The 20,000-nt window shown below is 41.0% G+C and overlaps 2 protein-coding genes and 2 long non-coding RNA genes across 4 annotated transcripts in view; all 4 read right to left on the bottom strand.

Annotated features, from left to right (window-relative positions):
- The window catches only part of egfem1 (EGF-like and EMI domain containing 1), a 93,734-nt gene that overhangs the window by 26,733 nt on the left and 47,001 nt on the right, over positions 1 to 20,000 (bottom strand). Inside the window, exons 15-16 of the mRNA XM_076282210.1 lie at positions 2,521 to 2,649; positions 144 to 272 (exon numbers count right to left, since the gene is read on the bottom strand). Coding sequence (XP_076138325.1) covers positions 144 to 272; positions 2,521 to 2,649 — 258 coding nt within the window. The remainder of the gene's footprint in view (positions 1 to 143; positions 273 to 2,520; positions 2,650 to 20,000) is intronic.
- On the bottom strand, positions 4,245 to 5,737 carry LOC143122208 (uncharacterized). Its single transcript, XM_076283066.1, has 5 exons — positions 5,639 to 5,737; positions 5,427 to 5,548; positions 5,042 to 5,270; positions 4,665 to 4,811; positions 4,245 to 4,504 (listed from the first exon to the last, which is right to left on the bottom strand). The coding sequence occupies exons 1-5, from the start codon at positions 5,730 to 5,732 to the stop codon at positions 4,245 to 4,247; spliced, it is 852 nt and encodes a 283-aa protein (XP_076139181.1). The 5' UTR covers positions 5,733 to 5,737.
- Positions 5,747 to 6,693, bottom strand: LOC143121693 (uncharacterized). The gene is made up of 3 exons (XR_012986531.1): positions 6,124 to 6,693; positions 5,952 to 6,028; positions 5,747 to 5,825 (listed from the first exon to the last, which is right to left on the bottom strand). It is a non-coding gene; the product is annotated as an uncharacterized LOC143121693 (long non-coding RNA).
- On the bottom strand, positions 6,699 to 8,859 carry LOC143121692 (uncharacterized). Its single transcript, XR_012986530.1, has 5 exons — positions 8,449 to 8,859; positions 7,667 to 7,890; positions 7,410 to 7,553; positions 6,868 to 6,933; positions 6,699 to 6,742 (listed from the first exon to the last, which is right to left on the bottom strand). It is a non-coding gene; the product is annotated as an uncharacterized LOC143121692 (long non-coding RNA).

Raw genomic sequence — 20,000 nt, 5'->3', positions numbered from 1 at the left:
AGGCCAGAAGCCCAAAAATACACTTACAAAAAAACAATGACAATGAGTCAAAATGACAGGACACACACAAAGACCAATACAGTATGTATGTGTGTGTGTGTGTGTGTGTGTGTCCGAGTGAGTGTATGAGTGGATGTACTCACGCAGGTGGCAGAAGCGTCCATAGAGGCCGGGCGCACACACACACCCTCCGTACAGGCGGTGACAGTGGCCGTTGTTGGGGCAGTTACACTTCCTCTGGCAATCCCGCCCAAAGTAGCCTTGAGGACAGCCTGCAGACATGGATTCATGGCTTGATTGATGGATGGATTTTTATATATTTATGGATTAACAGACACATCAAATATAGAACAGGATAACATATTAAAGTGAAAAGACTTATTTCTAACATGGTCCCAAGACTGTACAATAGGCTCTAATTTGTATGATACAAAACGCATCATGCGATGCGGTAATATTGCCCAGCACAAAGTAATGTTACTTTACCACTGGGCAAATATATCTGGCTAATTTAATACCAGGCAACACCAAGCTACATGCTACACATAAACACCGGTGGGTCAGTGCAAGGAAGTTCTCAGTACATGAACACACCATTTTCTAAACTTCTAAAATCATAGACGACAAATTATCTTGTGAAGTCAGCCTCCATCTTGTATGTATTGTCTTAGATGTATTGTCTCTTTTGTAAAACAAAGTCTGACAAATTACTCAATCGATTTCTGCTGCATTGCGAAGAAGCAAAACATGAATACTTTCAACATAAAAAGCTTGACATAGACTTTAAAACACAAATTTAGAATACAAAAAGGGCAATATCATCACAAAATATATAATAAAAGAAATACAAATCAATATGGAGGTGTTCCCCTACATACTCCACGCTCATAGCTTCACATTGCTATTAAGAAAATTATTTCTAGTATTTCCCAAGCCTGTATGTTTGATGTTTGTGTGCAGCCATGTACTGTGGATGGGCATCTCTCTCACTGTGTGCGTGTGTGTGTGTGTGTGTGTGTGTGTGTGTGTGTGTGTGTGTGTGTGTGTGAGTGAGTGAGTGAGTAAGTGAGTGAGTGAGTGAGAGAGAGAGAGAGGTATTGTTAGTAGTTCAATGATTTTGGGTAACAATTTTGGGAAATGTATCCATGTTCTCTGTAGTTCTCGGGTAATGAGCTAAACTCTTGTTTTGGCTTTCTGTTTTCACACTCTAATCTCTCTACTTTATGTATTGTGCGTTGACATAGAGGGGACCATAGACAGAGAGAGCATGCTCGTACACCTAGGTTTGGAACCAGGACACGTAATGACAGAAAAGTCTGTGGCCCCTCAGGGAAAGGATGGATGGAGATAGAGGGGTAGAGAGATGGAAAGGGAAGAGAGGGAGGAGAGAGATAGTGGATGGACAGCAAATGATGAGGAAAAAACATGCTTCAGCAGGACAGATCCCCAGCAGAGAAGAAGGCCTCAGACAGAGGGGGGGGGGGGGGGGTAGAGAGAGAGAGAGAAGTAAAGTTTGGTGACGCAGTTAGGTCCACACTGTAAAATAAAAAATAAAGTCATAAGTCATAATGTGGAGATAAAGTCGAAACGTTACGAGAATAAAGTCATAATGTGGAGATAAAGTCGAAACGTTACGAGAATAAAGTCATAATGTGGAGATAAAGTCAAAATGTTACGAGATTAAAGTCGTAACGTTGCGAGAATAAAGTCCTAATGTAGAGATAAAGTTGAAATGTTACGAGAATTAAGTCATAATGTGGAGATTAAGTCTAAGCGTTACGAGAATAGTCATAATAGCCTATTACCAGGTTAATCTTGAAATGTTACAAAATAACGCTATGAGATTATGATGACCCATATTACCCAGTAATCTGCTGTGCTGCTCTGAGACCTGGAGAGGCGTGAGCTCTATGCTCTCGACTTTGCATGGATGCATATGGTTTCTTGTGGAACCTGTTGAATTGCACGGAGGTGCAACCATCTGTACCCTTGCACTCAACCGCTTACTGCCAAGTCTTCCTCTAGAACAAATATGATGTCCTCCAAATCTATATGCTGTTTTCTGCAATAAAGACCCAGTCTTTTGCAAGGTCGCTTTAAGGTTCTAATGCTAATAACTACATTGTGCTGATGTTCCAGCAGTTTAAGTATTTCTTTATTTGACAGGCCTATGTTAAAATAAAGCTTTACAAGATTTTCTACCTCCATTTCAGCCTGGCTGGTGTGGTAGGTTACTGGCTTTAGGCTCATAACATTTCGACTTTAATCTGGTAATATTATGACTATTCTCTTAACTTTTCGACTTCAATCTGGTAATATTATAACTTTATTCTCATAACATTTCGATTTTAATCTCGTAACATTTCGACATTATGACTTTATTTTTGAAGTGTAACACTTTTTTTTACAGTGTGTTCCTAATACACCGTCATAATAAAGAGAGAAAGAAAGAAAGAAAGAAAGAAAGAAAGAAAGAAAGAAAGAAAGAAAGAAAGAAGGATTAAGAAAAGGTTCTCGTACCATTCTCACAGTGTCGCCCTGACACCCCGGGAGGACAGAAGCAGCTGCCGGTGACGGGGTCGCAGCGTCCCCCGTTCTGGCACACACACACCCCGTTACACCCCTCACCAAAGGAGCCTGCCACACACGCTGCCAAGCAGGAACACAGGGAATGAAGGAGAGGGTGTTAAAGGAGAATTCCGGTGTGATTTTGACCTAAAGTGTTTTGAAACATGACGCCGAGTGTGAACCTATGTCTCATAGCCCATCTCGGCTTGTCCCCTGCACTCCGAAATCTGGCGCTAGTTAGCCGATGCTACCAACAAGCCAGGCAATGCTGGTACCTCGGGCATCGGGCTAGCCATGCAAATAAATCAATGTTTTACACCATTTACAAGGCTCAACATATCTCCACACTTCATTGGTATACTTTCCAAGGCCCTGACATTTAAAACGAGACATTGAGAACTTTGAAAAAGCACTGGTAGTTTACTTACAAGACGATTTATACAGACAGTGTCTTCACGAAGTTTAGCGTTTGCAGCCATCTTGAACTTAGTCACGATAAGTCGAGCGACGAGCAGGAGCGAAACTACAGCTGATAAGTCACGTGAAAACTCGCTTTAGTTGTGGACTGGAGTTAGTGCAAACAGTTGGCAACTAGGCTATTGCAAGGATGTCGGATGATGAAGCTACGGAGTTTTATGAAGACTTTGAAGACGAGGAGGAAACATTTGAGTTTGATGGTCCTTATTTATTTGAGCCTGAATATACGGAGGAAGAGCTGCGTGAGCGCCGTGAAAGGAGAGAGATTGAGAGACAGCGTGCGGAGCAAGCAGCTGTAAGCACAGCCACAACACAGCCTCGTATCACGGGGAAATGGTGGTGTTCCTGCCGATGCTGTGAGATAATGCCTACCGATATGGAGTGTTTTTGTTGCAAAGAGTGGGACCTTTTGCACCATCGCACTCAAGACGCACGCTGCGTGACATTAGCGCAAGGCTTTTCTTCCCTTCTGGACTTGTGGGTATTGGAAGCCTTTTTCCATGTCCCAAAATTAAACTGGACACGAAGACCCACGCCGGAGGGGCAAGATGGACATTTATCTACTGAGTAAGTACTCTGCACACTTGGGTTTTATTGCTTTTGATCAATCCAATAGTTACTGTATTTGTAGTTTGAATTGGCAGCTAAGTTACTTGATTATGATAATGATATGATATAACAATGATAATGACCGAAGTGTCACCTTTTCTTGCCTCTCCCCCCCCCTCCCCTCCCCTCCCAGACAGTGCAGACTTGTGGCTTACCGGGTTTTCCTTGAGTGGGTGCTTCAAGGAGAGAAACTGGGACGAGGGGAAAGACAAGTTCTGCCAAGCTGTGTGGTTACAGCAATAAGAAAAAAATACCCCTCTACCAGTGGAGTATACCATGGATTCCAGGAGGCAGAAGACGCCTCCAGGATCATCTAGTTACCAATTACTAAAATGTGTTACTTTGTTGATATTATTTGTATTGCAATGTGAGGGGGTAATATTGTTCATACTCATTTGAAATAACAATATAAAATCAACACATTTTGTTTGTTTTCATTCCAAACTACAATATTTATTTACAGACAAACAACAAAGATGTAGACCACACATAGAACATGAAATAAACACAAGGAAGGAAAAACAAACTATGTACATTATAAATAAAAAATACAAAGAAAACGATACTCTAAAAGAACAAAAGAAATGTCACTACAAGTCAGAGTTGCTTGAACCGCGACAGCCTTTGGGCCACCAACTCAGACGGGTCTGGCCTCGGCACTGGTGCAATATTTTGCAGCAACCTTCTTGGGCAAGGAGGAGGACGGGGTTTTCCAGGCTTTTCTCCTCCCTCAACTTCAAGACGTCCTCCATCAGGTCTTTTCTAAAGTCCTGAGAGGTGGGCTCATACACTGGCTTAGCCACCCACTGCTGTGTCGTCTTTGTGTACATGTACTTGTACTGTGGTTTTCCTATCCCACAGACAAAATAAGTCGTTGATTATGTAGGCTACTATAACACTGTTTAGCTATGTGTGTCATGGTAAAATAAGTCCGAAATCAAGTTAGTTATTCTACTAATTACTGTACTGTTCAGAACACACAAAATTTGGACGCAAAGCCGTTTCCTTACCCTCAAGTGTTGTTTTTTGTTCCCTTCCAATATTGATATTGTGATCTATGACGGCCAATTCTGTGCGGGCTCTCATTGAGTCGTATGTAAAGTGAAGTCGCTTTGGTGCGTACTTCAGGGTGACGTTGTGAAAGACTTCAAGAGATCCTGCAAAATATGTCCAATTTAAATATATCAATCAATATCAGTCAGTCATGTAAAGTGATAATAGCTGGTGTTGAAAAGTTACGATTTATCAGGAATGCTGACAGTCTTATGCTGTCTGAGGTTACAAATGACAACAGTGTGACTAGATAATAAACAGCTGTTCGCTTCCTCTTTTTAATAACAAAGATAATGCAATTCTAAGAAACTAATTTCAATGACTGAAGGCATACCAGTGTGCTCGAACAGAGCCATCTGTCTCAGGTCACGCAGGAGGGTTTTTTCCTCAACCAACTCTTTGAGAGCACGGAAAGCTGGGGAGTCATGTTCCAGCCACCTTTTTTTCTCCTGATCCTCCTCTGAGAGAGGTGGGTGAGCACATTGGTACTCCCGCCCATTCTCTTCCCATCTGTGGATGCCACGAATATGGTGAAGAACAGATGTCCACCGTCGCACACACTCCTGAAAAACGACATAAAATACAACCCTTAGAAATTATGGAGAATACTTTTGTGAGTTCATGTGTCAACACTGTCTTGGGTTGTACATTTTTTAACTAAAAATATTTTTTTTTCCTAATGTGAGTCATAAAATAATGATTCATAATTTCATGGTTACCTGTTCATCACCATGGCTGGAACTGCATGCCCAGTATAAGTGATTGCTGATAGACCTCAGCCATGGTCGAAGCTCTCTGTAATTTTTTTTATTAGAGACAGACACCAGTTTCTTCTTGAGACCTATGGAGAGTTCAAAAACAATATGAGCTTCTATTTCACCAGCAACAACCAGTCACACACGTGTGGATATCTAGTAAATATGATGCATACTCTTGTTCACATGCCAAGGGTCATATTCGTGACGAATGTTGCCATAGCTTTCCCTCATTAGTTTTCTTATTGATGGCGATCTGTCGGTCGCCATCACCCCAATGTCCCGCCTGAGATCGAGGAGGTGATTTAGGCCTCTCTAAAAGCCCATTGCCTCCATTGCCACGGAACTCAATGCTTCTGTAACCTAATAACATAGTAAAAATACCAGTTTGTTATTTCACATGTGCATGTACATAGTCCCAACTTATTGCCTTGACAGCAACTGTACGCTTATTTCACATAACAACAACAGGCATCTATGCTTGTTTACCTGTACAAGTTCAAAATGAAGAATTTCTTTTGTTGCATCATCTTGAAAAGAATAGGTGCTGTACTTGCAGCTGTAGCCTTTTGGAAAAACAAACATGTCTGTGATTTTGGAAAAAAAAAGGAATTGTGTATATTTGAAAGTCAACCAAAATCTGACGAATAACAATGCTTACCAGGGCTATCACTCCTCGCATCACCACACATTTCCAGTTTTTGCCCCGAAGCAGAAAGTTGAGAAATCCTCTCCAGAATTTTTTGTTGTTGTCCCTTGTATGCATGATTTATTACAGGGATGAGGTATTTGGATTGAACAGCGTAAAACTGAGTCTTGCCTGGTAGCTGCAGGTTGATTAGTTCTGCCCATTCTTTGATGTCCGAGTAGGTGGCTCCGGTGAAAAATGTTGCAGCACATGCCAAGAGGTTGTTGCGGGCCATATTCCTTTGGTCAGTGCATGATGCCCATTCCCCGGTGTGTCCCTTCAAACACGTCCAGTGTATTCTGATCTGGCTGGCACGTGTGGCTACTCGTTTTTCCTCAATGGCCACACCACACTGAGTGCATGTTCTAAAAAGCTCCATCAGCTTGGCCTCATCAACTAGCCACTTTCTTCCTGCCCATCCATTTGTGCTGCCAGAGCTGGAGACAGAGCCAGAGCTTGGGCTGGATGAGGTGGTGTCACTCAGGGGCACAAAACTGGTGTCTTTAGGGTCCAAATCCATTTCCCCAAAGCTAATGCTCATATCTTGCACAAATGTGTCTGAAGCACCTGCAACACCTTCCTCTACATCTTCCTGTTGATCAAAGGACAGATGAATAATGTCATTGTTGGAAATGATTACAAGGTTTACTTCTAAATGGAGCATCAGTGTAGCACATTATCACCAGAACCATATATGAAATTAAAAATTCAACTCACTGATTGTGTCACTCCACTGGCTTCCCTCGAGGGACTCCACAATGAGGGGGGTGTTTCAGTCCTTTCCTTCAAATTTATAAAAAAAATGACACATAGCTACTTCAGTGGTGACCAAGGTGTTGCAGACATTACAGTGAAAAGTAGTAGTAGTAGCACCCCCATACTATGCTCCTATGGGGAGCCTCAGCAACATAGGCACATAGACACATGGAAGACAACGGGGGGGCATCCTTTTCTGCAGCCATGGTCAGCGCTGTTCCAGACACGCTTGTCAGACTGGGAGTAAGAAGCGGCGAATGCATGGGATGGGGAGTAGGGGGTGTACGTGTGTAAAGATGTGTGTGTGTGTGTGTATGTGTATAGAGTTCATAGTCTGTTTGCAGGTGGGGTGAAGGGATACAAAGAATGTCTCATTGCAGTTATCTTCTGGGGGAGATCCAAGGCCAGTGCTGGATAAGGGGAGCCAAAAAGTAGATATTATTCTAGACTATTCTATGGTCCATGTGAACTCCGGCTGACTGTCAACACAATACATGGCTTACCTGTGGGTATTGCCATGATGCGGGTCTGGGAGTGTATTGTCTAGATGATGATGGCCTAGTTCGTGGCCTTACTGAGGGCTGTTGTGTCACACCACTGGCTTCCCTCGAGGGACTCAACAATGATGAGGGTGTTTCAGTCCTTTCCTTCAAATTGATAAAAAAAATTCCACATTGATACTTCAATGGTGACCAAGGTGTTGCAGACATTACAGTGAAATGTGAACACTGGCTGACTGTCAACACAATACATGGCTTACCTGTGGGTATTGCCATGATGCAGGTTGTGCAGTGTATTGTCCAGATGCTGATGCCTAGTTCGTGGCCTTACTGATGGCTGTTTGGGGCTTGAAATGGTAAAACTGAGGCTAGTGGACCAATCAGACCTCCTGTGTTGCAGTTGTCTATGGGTTTTTTTAGGCGTGGACTGGGGGGCAGCAGCCATTACAGAGGGAAACATTGCCGGGTCCTCAGAGGTACTGGCCTAAGAAAATACATACACACAAAGTACGTTTATTTATTCATTGGTTTATAGGACACTCAGATGCACACAGCAGCACATCTGTTTTGCAATCCATCCAAAGTGGCCCCACTCTGTTCATTGACCATCACTTGCTACTTTTAGGTACTCTAACTACCTGGAAAGTTCTAACACTTCAAACTGTGAGGAATGTACTCCCCAACACCCACCCCCCGCTAATACTTTAGACCATTACGCATAACAATGCAACTGAATGCAGCATAGCAAACCCATCCCCCAAACACCTTAGCGGACCCCAATCACGGTCAGCCAGGTTAGCTTACATGGCAAGTTTTATATTGTAACGTATTTATCAAAAATATCAGAACAAACCACACCACTCCGTCCCTCTCCAGCAACATTTCTGATGGTGGGCTAAATAATGAATGTAGCATAATCTGCCTCATTTCTCTTTCTGGAATACAAAACTACGTGAATTTGTAGCAAACACAATGTTCAGTGCTGCACACGATTTATACATGCTAACACAATTTACAGTCTAATAACCAAATAAATTCATACCTCCGGAGAAAGTTGTGTCGCTTTCGGGATGGCAGATTTCTTCAGACGCATTCGTTGTCGAGGGTTAGAGCCTCTTATAATGAAGTCGTCTGGATCAAAATGTGCACTACATACACGGTAATCCTTCTGTTTTAGTATATGGATAGGTGTCTCGACATCGACTTGCAAAACAACAAGCCACTGCTTCCAAGTTGACTCGTGTAGAGGTAGCCTGTGAAAACTTTCTGGAACATAGCTTTGCCGCAACCTGGAAAAGCACAAACGCGAACCTCTCTTCCTTTTCTCTTATCCTTCGTAATGCCATCTGAAGCTGCAATCAGTAGGCTATAGTATGCACACCTGGCCACTCCTTCTTCACGTGTAGCCTACAGCACGTCTTCCGTCAACAACAGTAGGCTATAGATGCAAGATTTACGTCACTGAGTAGTAAAACATTTATGCCATTTTTTGTAAGGTGCTCTTCGTTGTCATGTACATCGTCAATACATAATTTAAGCAGCAACTGGAATGCATGCATTTCCACAGGATTATTTTTGCAACCTGATCCCTTATCCTGTTCATTCGTGCTCGTCACTCGACTTATCGTGACTAAATTCAAGATGGCTGCAAACGCTAAACTTCGTGAAGACACTGTCTGTATAAATCGTCTTGTAAGTAAACTACCAGTGCTTTTTCAAAGTTCTCAATGTCTCGTTTTAAATGTCAGGGCCTTGGAAAGTATACCAATGAAGTGTGGAGATATGTTGAGCCTTGTAAATGGTGTAAAACAGTGGTTTATTTGCATGGCTAGGCCGATGCCCGAGGTACCAGCATTGCCTGGCTTGTTGGTAGCATCGGCTAACTAGCGCCAGATTTCGGAGTGCAGGGAACAAGCCGAGATGGGCTATGAGACATAGGTTCACACTCGGCGTCATGTTTCAAAACACTTTAGGTCAAAATCACACCGGAATTCTCCTTTAAGAACAACTAGGCTAGTGACAAATGGTCAGAAAGGGCTTTAGTTTTTGAGATACCCCTACCGGAGGTAGAACTAAACCCAACAATGTTTTTCCTCATCTCTAAGGTCTCCCATATATGAAATGGATTCTTGGCTAAAAATATTTTACTGCTAAGATTGTTAAATTAACAGATATTGTTATACACCCCAAAACCAAAAAAGGACTAAAATATAGCCTGTCCGTATTGGAGTTAAGGCATATAAATTAGTGCAGATCAATTACACAAGCTCTGAGACCTTTGAAACTTGGCATGTTTATAGTCAGGAAGTTGCTTTACCTACTGGAAAAAAACTGGATGTGAATATCTTGATGTATGGAGTGAGTAGAGACATGTAAACATACACCTAAAATAAGCGGACATGCAAAAAATGAATATCTATGCAGAATGTTTTCATTTACTTTGTGGCTGCTTTGCCAGGGATTATCATAGAAACACATATGATGGCTTGTTGGAAAGGTGGGATTGTACTGAATCCAACAATACCAAATATGTAATATAGTATGACAAATTAGGGTGTTCTGTCACTCAATGTATGAGGTGTCCAAAATGAAAGAAAACAGAACACTGGCAAAATACAGTCTCAAGTCCAAATCACATTATCAGTGGTGAGAAGAATGTTGACAAATTCATTGTTACTGCAAGGTAAGTGCTGATCTATATCTACATTTAATAATGATACATTTCATATGAAACACAGATCCAATTGAATCAGGTTAACATTGGAATGAAACACCTTTATTAAAATATTTACATTCACTTGAATTTTGTTTTGGTCAAGTCATTACTGAATAATGGAAAATAATATTGTTAGCTTTTGTCTGTCCAGACCAGCAGTGGACAGTAGAGCCTACACTGCTTACTTCACCCCTAAGTAGCTAAACAGTTAGTTGTAGAAACTACTTTCCCTAGCTAAGAAAGTACTTAGCCCTCTGACTAATGTTGCATGTGTAATTCAACTTGATTTGCATTTCAATTAAATATCTGAAATGTATATCATTTTTCCTTTTCATTAGTCTCTTGAATTATGGAGAATGTCTTACAGACATTGGATCCAAAGCTTTGTATCATTTGTGGAAAACATTTTGAAAAGGGCAAGAAAAAAGATCCCTATGTCCAAAACCCCACAGTAGAAGGCCTCTAACGCATACTTACCCTTGCTCAGCAGAGAGAGAGAGATGGTGATGTCCATAAAACTCTGGCTCCATATACAGATGATAAAGTTTCATATCATGTATCATGTAGAGCGAACTACTGCAGTGAGACAAAAATCAGTGAGCAGCAGCAAGTTGCAAATGTTGAGAGTGAGAGCACATCTGCACCAAGAAGGCTGAGTAGGGTTACAACAACATTATTTCAAATACGGAGAGATTGTTTCATTTGTGGGAAGGCCAGCTCTAAACCAGAACCTCTGACAGCAATTTCAACTGGAACAGGCGCAAGTACCAGGTCCTTCGGGCAGCTTCTGAAAGGCTTGATGAAGATAAAAAGGGAGATCCAAGGTCTAACAAGTCTAAAGTGATTTTTATTAGTGCAAACTGACTAACGTTTCGACGCCCATGAGTCAAAACCAAAGATGATGAAGATGTACAACTTTGAATTCTTTCATGCCCAAATCTCTTTGCATACGATACCAAATACCATAAAATGCCTTGCACACTACATATCTAAATGAAATATAGCATAGAAGCCATAGAAAAGAATAAAAAAAGCAGACCAATGTATATAACCAGAGGCGGACAGAGTACACAGCTTCATTACTTGAGTAAAAGTACAGATACCCTTTGGTAAATTTTACTCAAGTACAAGTAAAAGTACAACAGTCAGATGTCTACTCAAGTAAAAGTACTAAAGTACTTGTTTTTAAAAGTACTTGAGTATCAAGAGTAGCCTACATTTTCTAAATATTGCATTACTACTGCCACAGTGCTTACATTTATGTACAGAAACGTCCTACATGGAGTTATGAAAAAATTAAATTTTAATACCTTGGAGAATGTAAAAGGAATTTAAAAAGTAAAATAAAGTCATTTTCATCTTTTTACCATGTTGCCAGGGATGGGCAGTATTTCTAATACATGTATTTAAAATACGTATTTTCAAATAGAAAATACTATTTTGTAATTGAAACACTTGAAGCGAAAACTATCATGAAATTGTTCAGAAAATTGAAATAGTCTGGCGAGGTGAGGCCACGGGTTGGCACATTCCCGGGATGGACCTGCTGCGTCTTCATCCATTGTTTCGTCCATGGTTTCGTCTCTTATCTAAATCTGAACAAGGAGTTGACTTTGGCGGAAAGCTGAAGGTGATTGCTGATAGGCTATTCCAATCAGTGGTGCCTGCACAATCCAATCACGTTTGAGAGGGGAAAAACAAATTGAACAATTTTTTTAGAAGTAACGGGTACTCACGTTTATGGATAGAAATGTATTGGAGTAAAGAGTACAATATTTGCCTCTTAAATGTACTTGAGTAAAGTCATGAGTACTCCCCAAAAATGATACTCGAGTAAAGTACAGATTCCTCAAAATTGTACTCAAGTACTGTACTCAAGTAAATGTACTCCATTACTGTCCGGCTCTGTCTATAACAAAGCCTTTATTAAGCTCACCGAAGACATTGATAAAACAGTATTGTCCAAAGGTATGAAAGTAAGGACTCTAAACTCGTTTACTGATAGCTATGAGAACATACTAAATACCATTGCTGAGCAAGTAGGTGTGTCAACACAAGAACTATAGATCAAGGACAGTGGTGTCTACATCCAACTGTTCTCACTTGAGACGCTGAACATGGAATTGTTGATGCAGCCATCAACAACTTTTACCAAAATGAAGACACCCTGGATGGGAAGCATACAACTCATGTTATGGCATCGTTGTGTTCCGAAGAGGCCAAGTCTCCACAGCAGATAAATGCCTATAGCACAGGTTCCACAGAGGTCCCTCACCACCTTAAACATGTTTGATATGAATGGAGATAAACTTTGCAGGTACATTTTGTCCATTCTTTTGTCCATTCTTCACATTCAGGGTGTCTTCATTTTGGTCAAAGTTGCTGATGGCTGCATCAAAAATTCCATGTTCAGCAACTCCAGTGAGGCCAGTTGGGATGTAGACACCACTCTCTGTCCTTGATATCTGGTCTGCTGCAACAGATGTGACAAGTGCCTGACTTCTGTATAGGAAACACAGTACCCCATTGCACTGAGCTCATTGATGACTGTCTTACTACCAAACTCATGATGTATCAAAATGGGAAGTCCCAGTGTGATTGGCGTATGGATGTGACAGCTCTGTTCAATGAGATCATGACAAATTGCGATAACACACAGATTCTCCTTTGAAGCTGGGTCATCATTAACCTGACTCTCGCTAGATGAATTTCGTTCCGCCTAGCTCCACTCATCCATCTGGGATCGATTCATTGGAGTGGTGCTTCAGAAGGCTGAGCCTTATTAAAAAATCCTTGCATAAGATTGGATAAGCCACTTGTCCGTCATCTATTGACGTGTTACTTCAAACACTTACATCGAAGCCAACCCGTGACGCTGAGAACAGTATCACAGTCGCTTCTACGCTAGGGCACATCTATGAAACTCCCGCCCTGCGTCCTGATTGGCTCTACCATACAATCTCGTGCTGAAATCACTCTCAACGGAATCGATCCCAGATGGATGTGAGTGGAGCTAGGCAGAGCTAGGCGGAACGAAATTCATCTGGCGAGAGTCAGGTTAGGTCATCATCACATGTTTGGTAATCTCTGTGGGCATGTTAATCAACACACCAGTCCACAAAGTCATACAGGATGTTGGGTATTTGCTGCATTGGAAACATAATAGACAGTCACTGCTGACATATTACTCACTGTCATACTCTACCTGATCCATGCTCTTCCTCAATATGTCTGCAGCCCTGTGTAATATTTGGATTTTATGTCTATGAGTTTAGCAGCTTCCCTCAGTGCACAATATGGTCATACTATCTGAGCAGATCAGATCTGACTGTCTTGGACGTGGAACAAATGCAAGCCTGTCTTTGTGCTGTATCAGCTTTTCCTTTAGTTTCCAGGATCTATATTTCTTGTTCAGCAATGGTCTTTAGTATGTTGTCATAGCTATCAGTCGAAGAATTGAGTCCTCACTTTCATATCTTTGGACAATACTGTTTTATCAATGTCTTCAGTGAGCTTAATAAAGGCTTTGTTATAGACATTGGTCTGCTTTTTTGATTCTTTTCTATGGCTGCTGTTATATTTCGTTTAGATATGTAGTGTGCAAGGCACATTTTATGGTATTTGGCATCATATGCAAAGAGATCTGGGCATGAAAGAATTTGAAGATGTACATCTTCATCAAGCCTTTCAGAAGCTGCCCGAAGGACCTTGTCTCTAGTACTGGGGACAGCCATGGCCTACTGGTTAGGGGTTCGGGCATGTAACCGAAGAGTTACCGGTTCGATCCCTGACCCAGAAGGAAAAAAAGGAAAAAAGGCGGGGGAAGTGATTGAGCACTGCTCTCCCATGCCCACATCCACGGTGCCCTTGAGCAAGGCACCTTACCCCTCACTGCTCCCCGAGCGCCGCTGTAGTAAAGCAGCTCACTGCTTTGGGTTAGTGTGTGCTTTACCTCATTGTGTTCACTGTGTGCTCTGTGTGTTCACTAATTCACGGATGGGATAAATGCAGAGACCAAATTCCTTGTATACGCAAGTATACTTGGCCTATAATTTACATTGCGCCTGTACCAGTCAAAATGGCTGTCAGAGGTTCTGATCTAGAGCTGGCCTTCCCACAAATGAAACAATCTCTCCATATTTGAAATTATGTTATATCAGCCCTACTCAGCCTTCCTGGTGCAGATGTGCTCTCACTCTCAACATTTGCAACTTGCTGCTGCTCACTGATTTTTGACTTACTGCAGTAGTTCACTCTACATGATATGAAACTTTGATTTTGGAGAAAATATATTCTGTATATGGAGCCAGAGTTTTATGGACATCACCATTACACTCTCTGCTGAGCAAGGGTAAGTATGCGTTGGAGGCCTTCTACTGTGGGGTTTTGGACATAGGGATCTTTTTTCTTAAGCAGTGTAGGCTCTACTGTCCACTGCTGGTCTGGACAGACAAAAGCTAACAATATTATTTTCCATTATTCAGTAATGACATGAACAAAACAAAATTCAAGTGAATATAAATATTTTAATAAAGGTGTTCCATCCCAATGTTAACCTGATTCAATTGGATCTGTGTTTCATATGAATTGTTTAATACTGGGACATATGAAATGTATCATTATTAAATGTAAATATAGAGCAACACTTATCTTATGTAACTTACCTTGCAGTAACAATGAATTTGTCAACATTCTTCTCACCACTGATAATGTGATTTGGACTTGTATTTTGTATTTTGCCAGTGTTCCGTTTTCTTTCATTTTGGACACCTCATACATTGAATGACAGAACACCCTAATTCGTCAAACTATATTTATATATTTGGTATTGTTGGATTCAGTACAACCCCACCTTTCCAACAAGCCATCATATGTGTTTCTATGATAATCCCTGGCAAAGCAGCCACAAAGTAAATGAAAACATTGTGCATAGATATTAATTTTTAGCATGTACGCTTATTTTAGGTGTATGTTTACATGTCTCTACTCATACTCAAAGGTCTCAGAGCTTGTGTGATTGATCTGCACTAATTTATATGCCTTAACTCCAATACGGACAGGCTATATTTTAGTCCTTTTTTGGTTTTGGGGTGTATAACAATATCTGTTAATTTAACAATCTTAGCAGTAAAATATTTTTAGCCAAGAATCCATTTCATATATGGGAGACCTTAGAGATGAGGAAAAACATTGTTTGGTTTAGTTCCACCTCCGGTAGGGGTATCTAAAAAAATTGGGGCCATTGTCACTAACCTAAACAGCATGGATCCACTTCAGTATTTCTAATACACTGGGCTTTCTTGATGATACATTTATTTAAAAATGATGTATTCACAAAAGCAGCAGGAAGTGTGTCTGATATACACAGAGCATATACACAACACATGTAGACAGTATCACACACAAATTCACACACACACACACACACACACACACACACACATACACACACACACACACACACACACACACACACACACACACACACACACACACCAATTGTCTATGGCCCAGCTGTGCCCGTAAATTCCACCTAGATGAATACACACACAGGGTATAATCTGTCCATGTTCTCTCTCAGAGCACAGGTACAGTAAACATACTATATTTTTCTCTGGGGAGTTGTTGGTGAAAGAAATACAGTCTTAACATGATCAATCATCATACGTGTGTGTATGTGTGTGTGTGTGTGTGTGTGTGTGTGTGTGTATGTGTGCATGCAATCATGTGTGTGTACATGTGTGAGCTTTGATGTCTGCACATGGATCAAATAGGGGATCTAATGATGTTCATATGGAGGAGAGCCTACTAAATATCCATACTCATTCACCTCGTGAATTTTTCGGTGAAAGTCAAAGGGTTTCCGCTTTTCAGTGTATCCCCATATAAGGCAAAGATAAAGTTCACTGTCATTTACAGCGAGGTTGGATAAACTCTGGGAGAACTGACCATTTTCAGTGAGCTTTATATCAGTGGACCCCATCTACAGACCATGTGTTGATATTTCCCTTATGACGATAATCTATTCAGACAGGTGTTCCTGATCCTGGCCTAAATGCCGACATATGTTGCTTAGACACATTAGGTTCTGCCCCACAGATCAGATCAGCAGCGCCCCCTAGTGGGAACTGCACATGGGTGGCTTCCAGATCTACCTGTTGATCTAGTTGAACTGTGGTTCACTGACCATTACAGTATAATAATAAATGTGAGTTAATGAAAATAAGGTTTTAGACCAAAGTTACTAAATAAATGAACATGTGCAAATGCTGCTATACAAGAATTAAACGGGAATGTGAAGCCTATTTAGAGACAGCGCCGATATTTAGTTCCATAATTGATGACGGCTTATCAAACATTTCAGATTTTGAAGAGCTTTCCACAAAATCTGTGATGAATGGGGTCGGCTTCACACATTTGTCCATGCCTTGAACATTTGCCAGAATGTTTTTCCCTTCATATCTCCGACAGTTATGGGTTAAAGTAGGCTACTTACCACAGTGAATTTATTGTCAACAGGGTATTCCAGTGAGAAATGGCAGTAGCCTATGGGACAGGATCATCCAAGTGTAGCCTATACTTAAGCTATAGCCAGACTAATAAGTGCTGTTTTGTAGCTATTTTCCTTAGTGTGATTGACTGCATACTTTGACTTTCCTCGCGTAAGCATTCACATTATTGTTGTCACACTTGTGCGCAAATTATAGAGATATGTTCCAGAAATCGCAATGTTGTGGCAAGGTGGCCTGGATCAACTTTGTTTTTTCTACTTCGGGTACATGATGCGTGGTGTCTTACTTGCACTTGGACACGATTGACTTGATGACTTTTTTTATTAATGCAGTTATTTTTTAATTGTCCAAATGCCCATCAAGCCCCGCTATGAAAACCCGGTCACCTACTTGCAGACTGACCAATGAATCTGCCGTGGTCTCTGACCCTAATAGCTGAATACGGTTAGAATATGGATGGATCCACAAATAATTTTTAATTCTTGATGATATAAGTTGATATCTGGAATATGTGCAGAAATACTTATCACATTATTTCTAAGAAACATAGAAAAGGTTAGTAGAAATGGTGGGGTCGTGTCAGTACAGATAATAGAGTCTCTGCCCGGAAAGCCTTGCCTTGAGTTTTTGACAAATTGGGTACCCCCTTAACACTAAATGGCTACCTAGTACCTTGAACATTGACAAAAAGGGGGAATTTCTACATTGTGTTACTTTACTCTAAAACTGTAGTTTTTTCCATTACTGGTATCGTTAGCATGGACGGGTCTTAACTCCTTTCTAGGCTGCACCAGTATCACAGGATGCAACTCCTCTCTGGATGGAATAGAAAAAAAACACCATGGGAAAATTAGTGTCTTATGGCATAGATTACACACTATTGTATACTAATGGTGTGTATAATCTATGCCATAAGACATATCCTGAAATATACTGGGAAATGGGGACATGTGAGAATAAAACATTGGTGAACCTGGGATGGTGACTGAATCAGACAGATTCTAATTACCATGTCCACGTACTGGGAGTTCTCTTGTTAGCCTGGTTTAACATGTCTACACTTTGGCAATGATGAAAATTACTATATTAACTACAAAAAATGTAATCTCTTAAACTCTTAAGGTCCTATTTTGAAGTGCATGGTGTAAAGGTACCATCAGCGATTCTGGATGATGTCACGACGTTGATATTTGAACCAAACACCAACAAAACACCAGAGAGCAAACTCTCCAAACCTCTCCCCAAACTTCCCTTCCATTTCCCCAAACTCCCGCCCTCCCTTGCTTTCAGCGATTGGCTGGAACAGTTTTATTATGTTTGGGGAACAGGCTTGCTCCATTTTGTTTGTTTCAAGTTCACAGAGTTGTGTACGAATACTATTTTTTTCACAGTGTACTCACGGAATGGAGAGCTAGCGGATCATGAGGAGATATTTGCTGAATGTGACAAAAAGTGCTACGGGTTAGAACTCACTTAGACTCGCTGATGGCACCTTTAAGTGCTTTTTCTCCTTCTCACTTTCAGCCAGTCTGAAAGGTTCAGAGTGCACAATATTCTACCATTATCTCCCCCAAAAGGCAACAAGTGTAGCAATGGCTGACTCAAGGCAGCAAAACACACACAGGGACACACATATACATATACAGATAAGTGAGAGAGAGAGAGAGAGCGAAGGAGAGAGAGAGAGAGAGAGAGATACTACCTCTCTCCAAAACACACACAAACACACACACACATATTCAATCATATGCAATAAAGGTCCATTTGGGAATCTCCCTTAGCTTTTTAGCTTTTAGTTCTTAGTGTGGGGGTCCTGGAGCATCTCCAACACAAGTAAGAAATCATACACACACACACACACACACAAAAAAAAGAGAGGGAGAGAGAGAGAGAGAGAGAGAGAGAGAGAGAGAGAGAGAGAGAGAGAAGGGGGGATGTATTCTCCTGATGCTGTGTCAATGGCATTAACAGCGTACAGTTGCCTTGGCAGTTGTGAATGGACAGTAGATGATTCGGAGCTTCTTTATGGTCTGAGTTTCCCCAAATGAGTTGCTTTTCCTCTCTGTCGACATCCGATCATCTCTTTTTTCCATACTTTTCCAGTTCTCTCTCTCTCTTTCTCTCTCACACACACACACACACACACACACACACACACACACACACACATACACACACACACACAAAAGCTCAGTGTTTGTGGCTTAGTTTGATATTCACTGGCTCACAGCACAGAATGCAAATGTATTATATTTCTAACAGTTATCTTTGTCAAGATTCTCAGATCTGGTTCATTCATTTATGTGTCTAGTTACCAATTAATACTAAAGTCTATCTAAGATGCTCACTTACAGGTCTGGAAACAGCATTAATATCATTTCTTTCAGTCAGCATGCTGTTTGGCAGGTCTGAGAGCTGCATGAATGCTCTACCATATGCTTTCAGTCTGTCGATGTGATCAAACAGAAGCATGGCAGCAGTTTAAGACAACAGTACAGAGTTTTGGTTAAACACTAGGGAACTAACAACCTAAAAAAGCAAGTTAAACTTTTTCTAAACACCACCAACACCAAGATTACCAGCATGTTAATAGTGTTTCCTCTTCTTCTCTGCAATGATTGGTAAATATCAGTGAAAGCTTTTCTTTCATTTTTGCAAGATGCTATGGAGTGCAGAATGTTTTACTATAACAAGCACTCCCTTGACTAAAATGTGTGCTCATTTTACTAAAACATGCGCTCGTTTGACTAAAACATGTGCTGTATTTATCAAATCATGTTTTAATTTGTTTCATGCACTCGCTTTAAAGCTGTAACTCCTATGATATATTCACAGAAACTAGACCAGACGAACAGACTAACTTGGGATACTATGCTCCACACATACACCATTGATACAGTATATACATACATTGATCATTAGATCAGAAGCCATTTTATTTATTGTTAAAACACAAACTAAGTAAGGCAGACAACAAGCTACAACCTACAGTAGTATCCACAAAATCCAACCCTGAGAACTGGATGAGTGGCTCAATACTGTGTGCTGCTGACTCTCAAGATGAGTGCACAGGGACCATCCAGCACCAAAGAACAGCGCATATCCTGGACCAAAGAACAGCGCATATCCTGGACCAAAGAACAGCGCATATCCTGGACCAAAGAACAGCGCATATCCTGGACCAAAGAACAGCGCATATCCTGGACCAAAGAACAGCGCATATCCTGGACCAAAGAACAGCGTATATCCTGGACCAAAGAACAGTGCATATCCTGGAGAGCTAGTGGGACAGACTGAGTTTTTCCTCTGTCCTTCATCATACCATGACCATAACCCATCAAAATAGAAATGGAAAATTATCAAAAT

This window comes from Alosa pseudoharengus, unplaced genomic scaffold (assembly GCF_046254945.1).
Source record: "Alosa pseudoharengus isolate Yale_2024_CS ecotype anadromous, Long Island Sound unplaced genomic scaffold, YU_APseudo_1.1 YU_APseudo_1.1_scf_13, whole genome shotgun sequence".
Lineage (NCBI taxonomy): Eukaryota > Metazoa > Chordata > Actinopteri > Clupeiformes > Clupeidae > Alosa > Alosa pseudoharengus.
The sequence above is the reverse complement of the archived record's forward strand: the minus strand, read 5'-3'. Positions and strand labels throughout refer to the sequence as shown.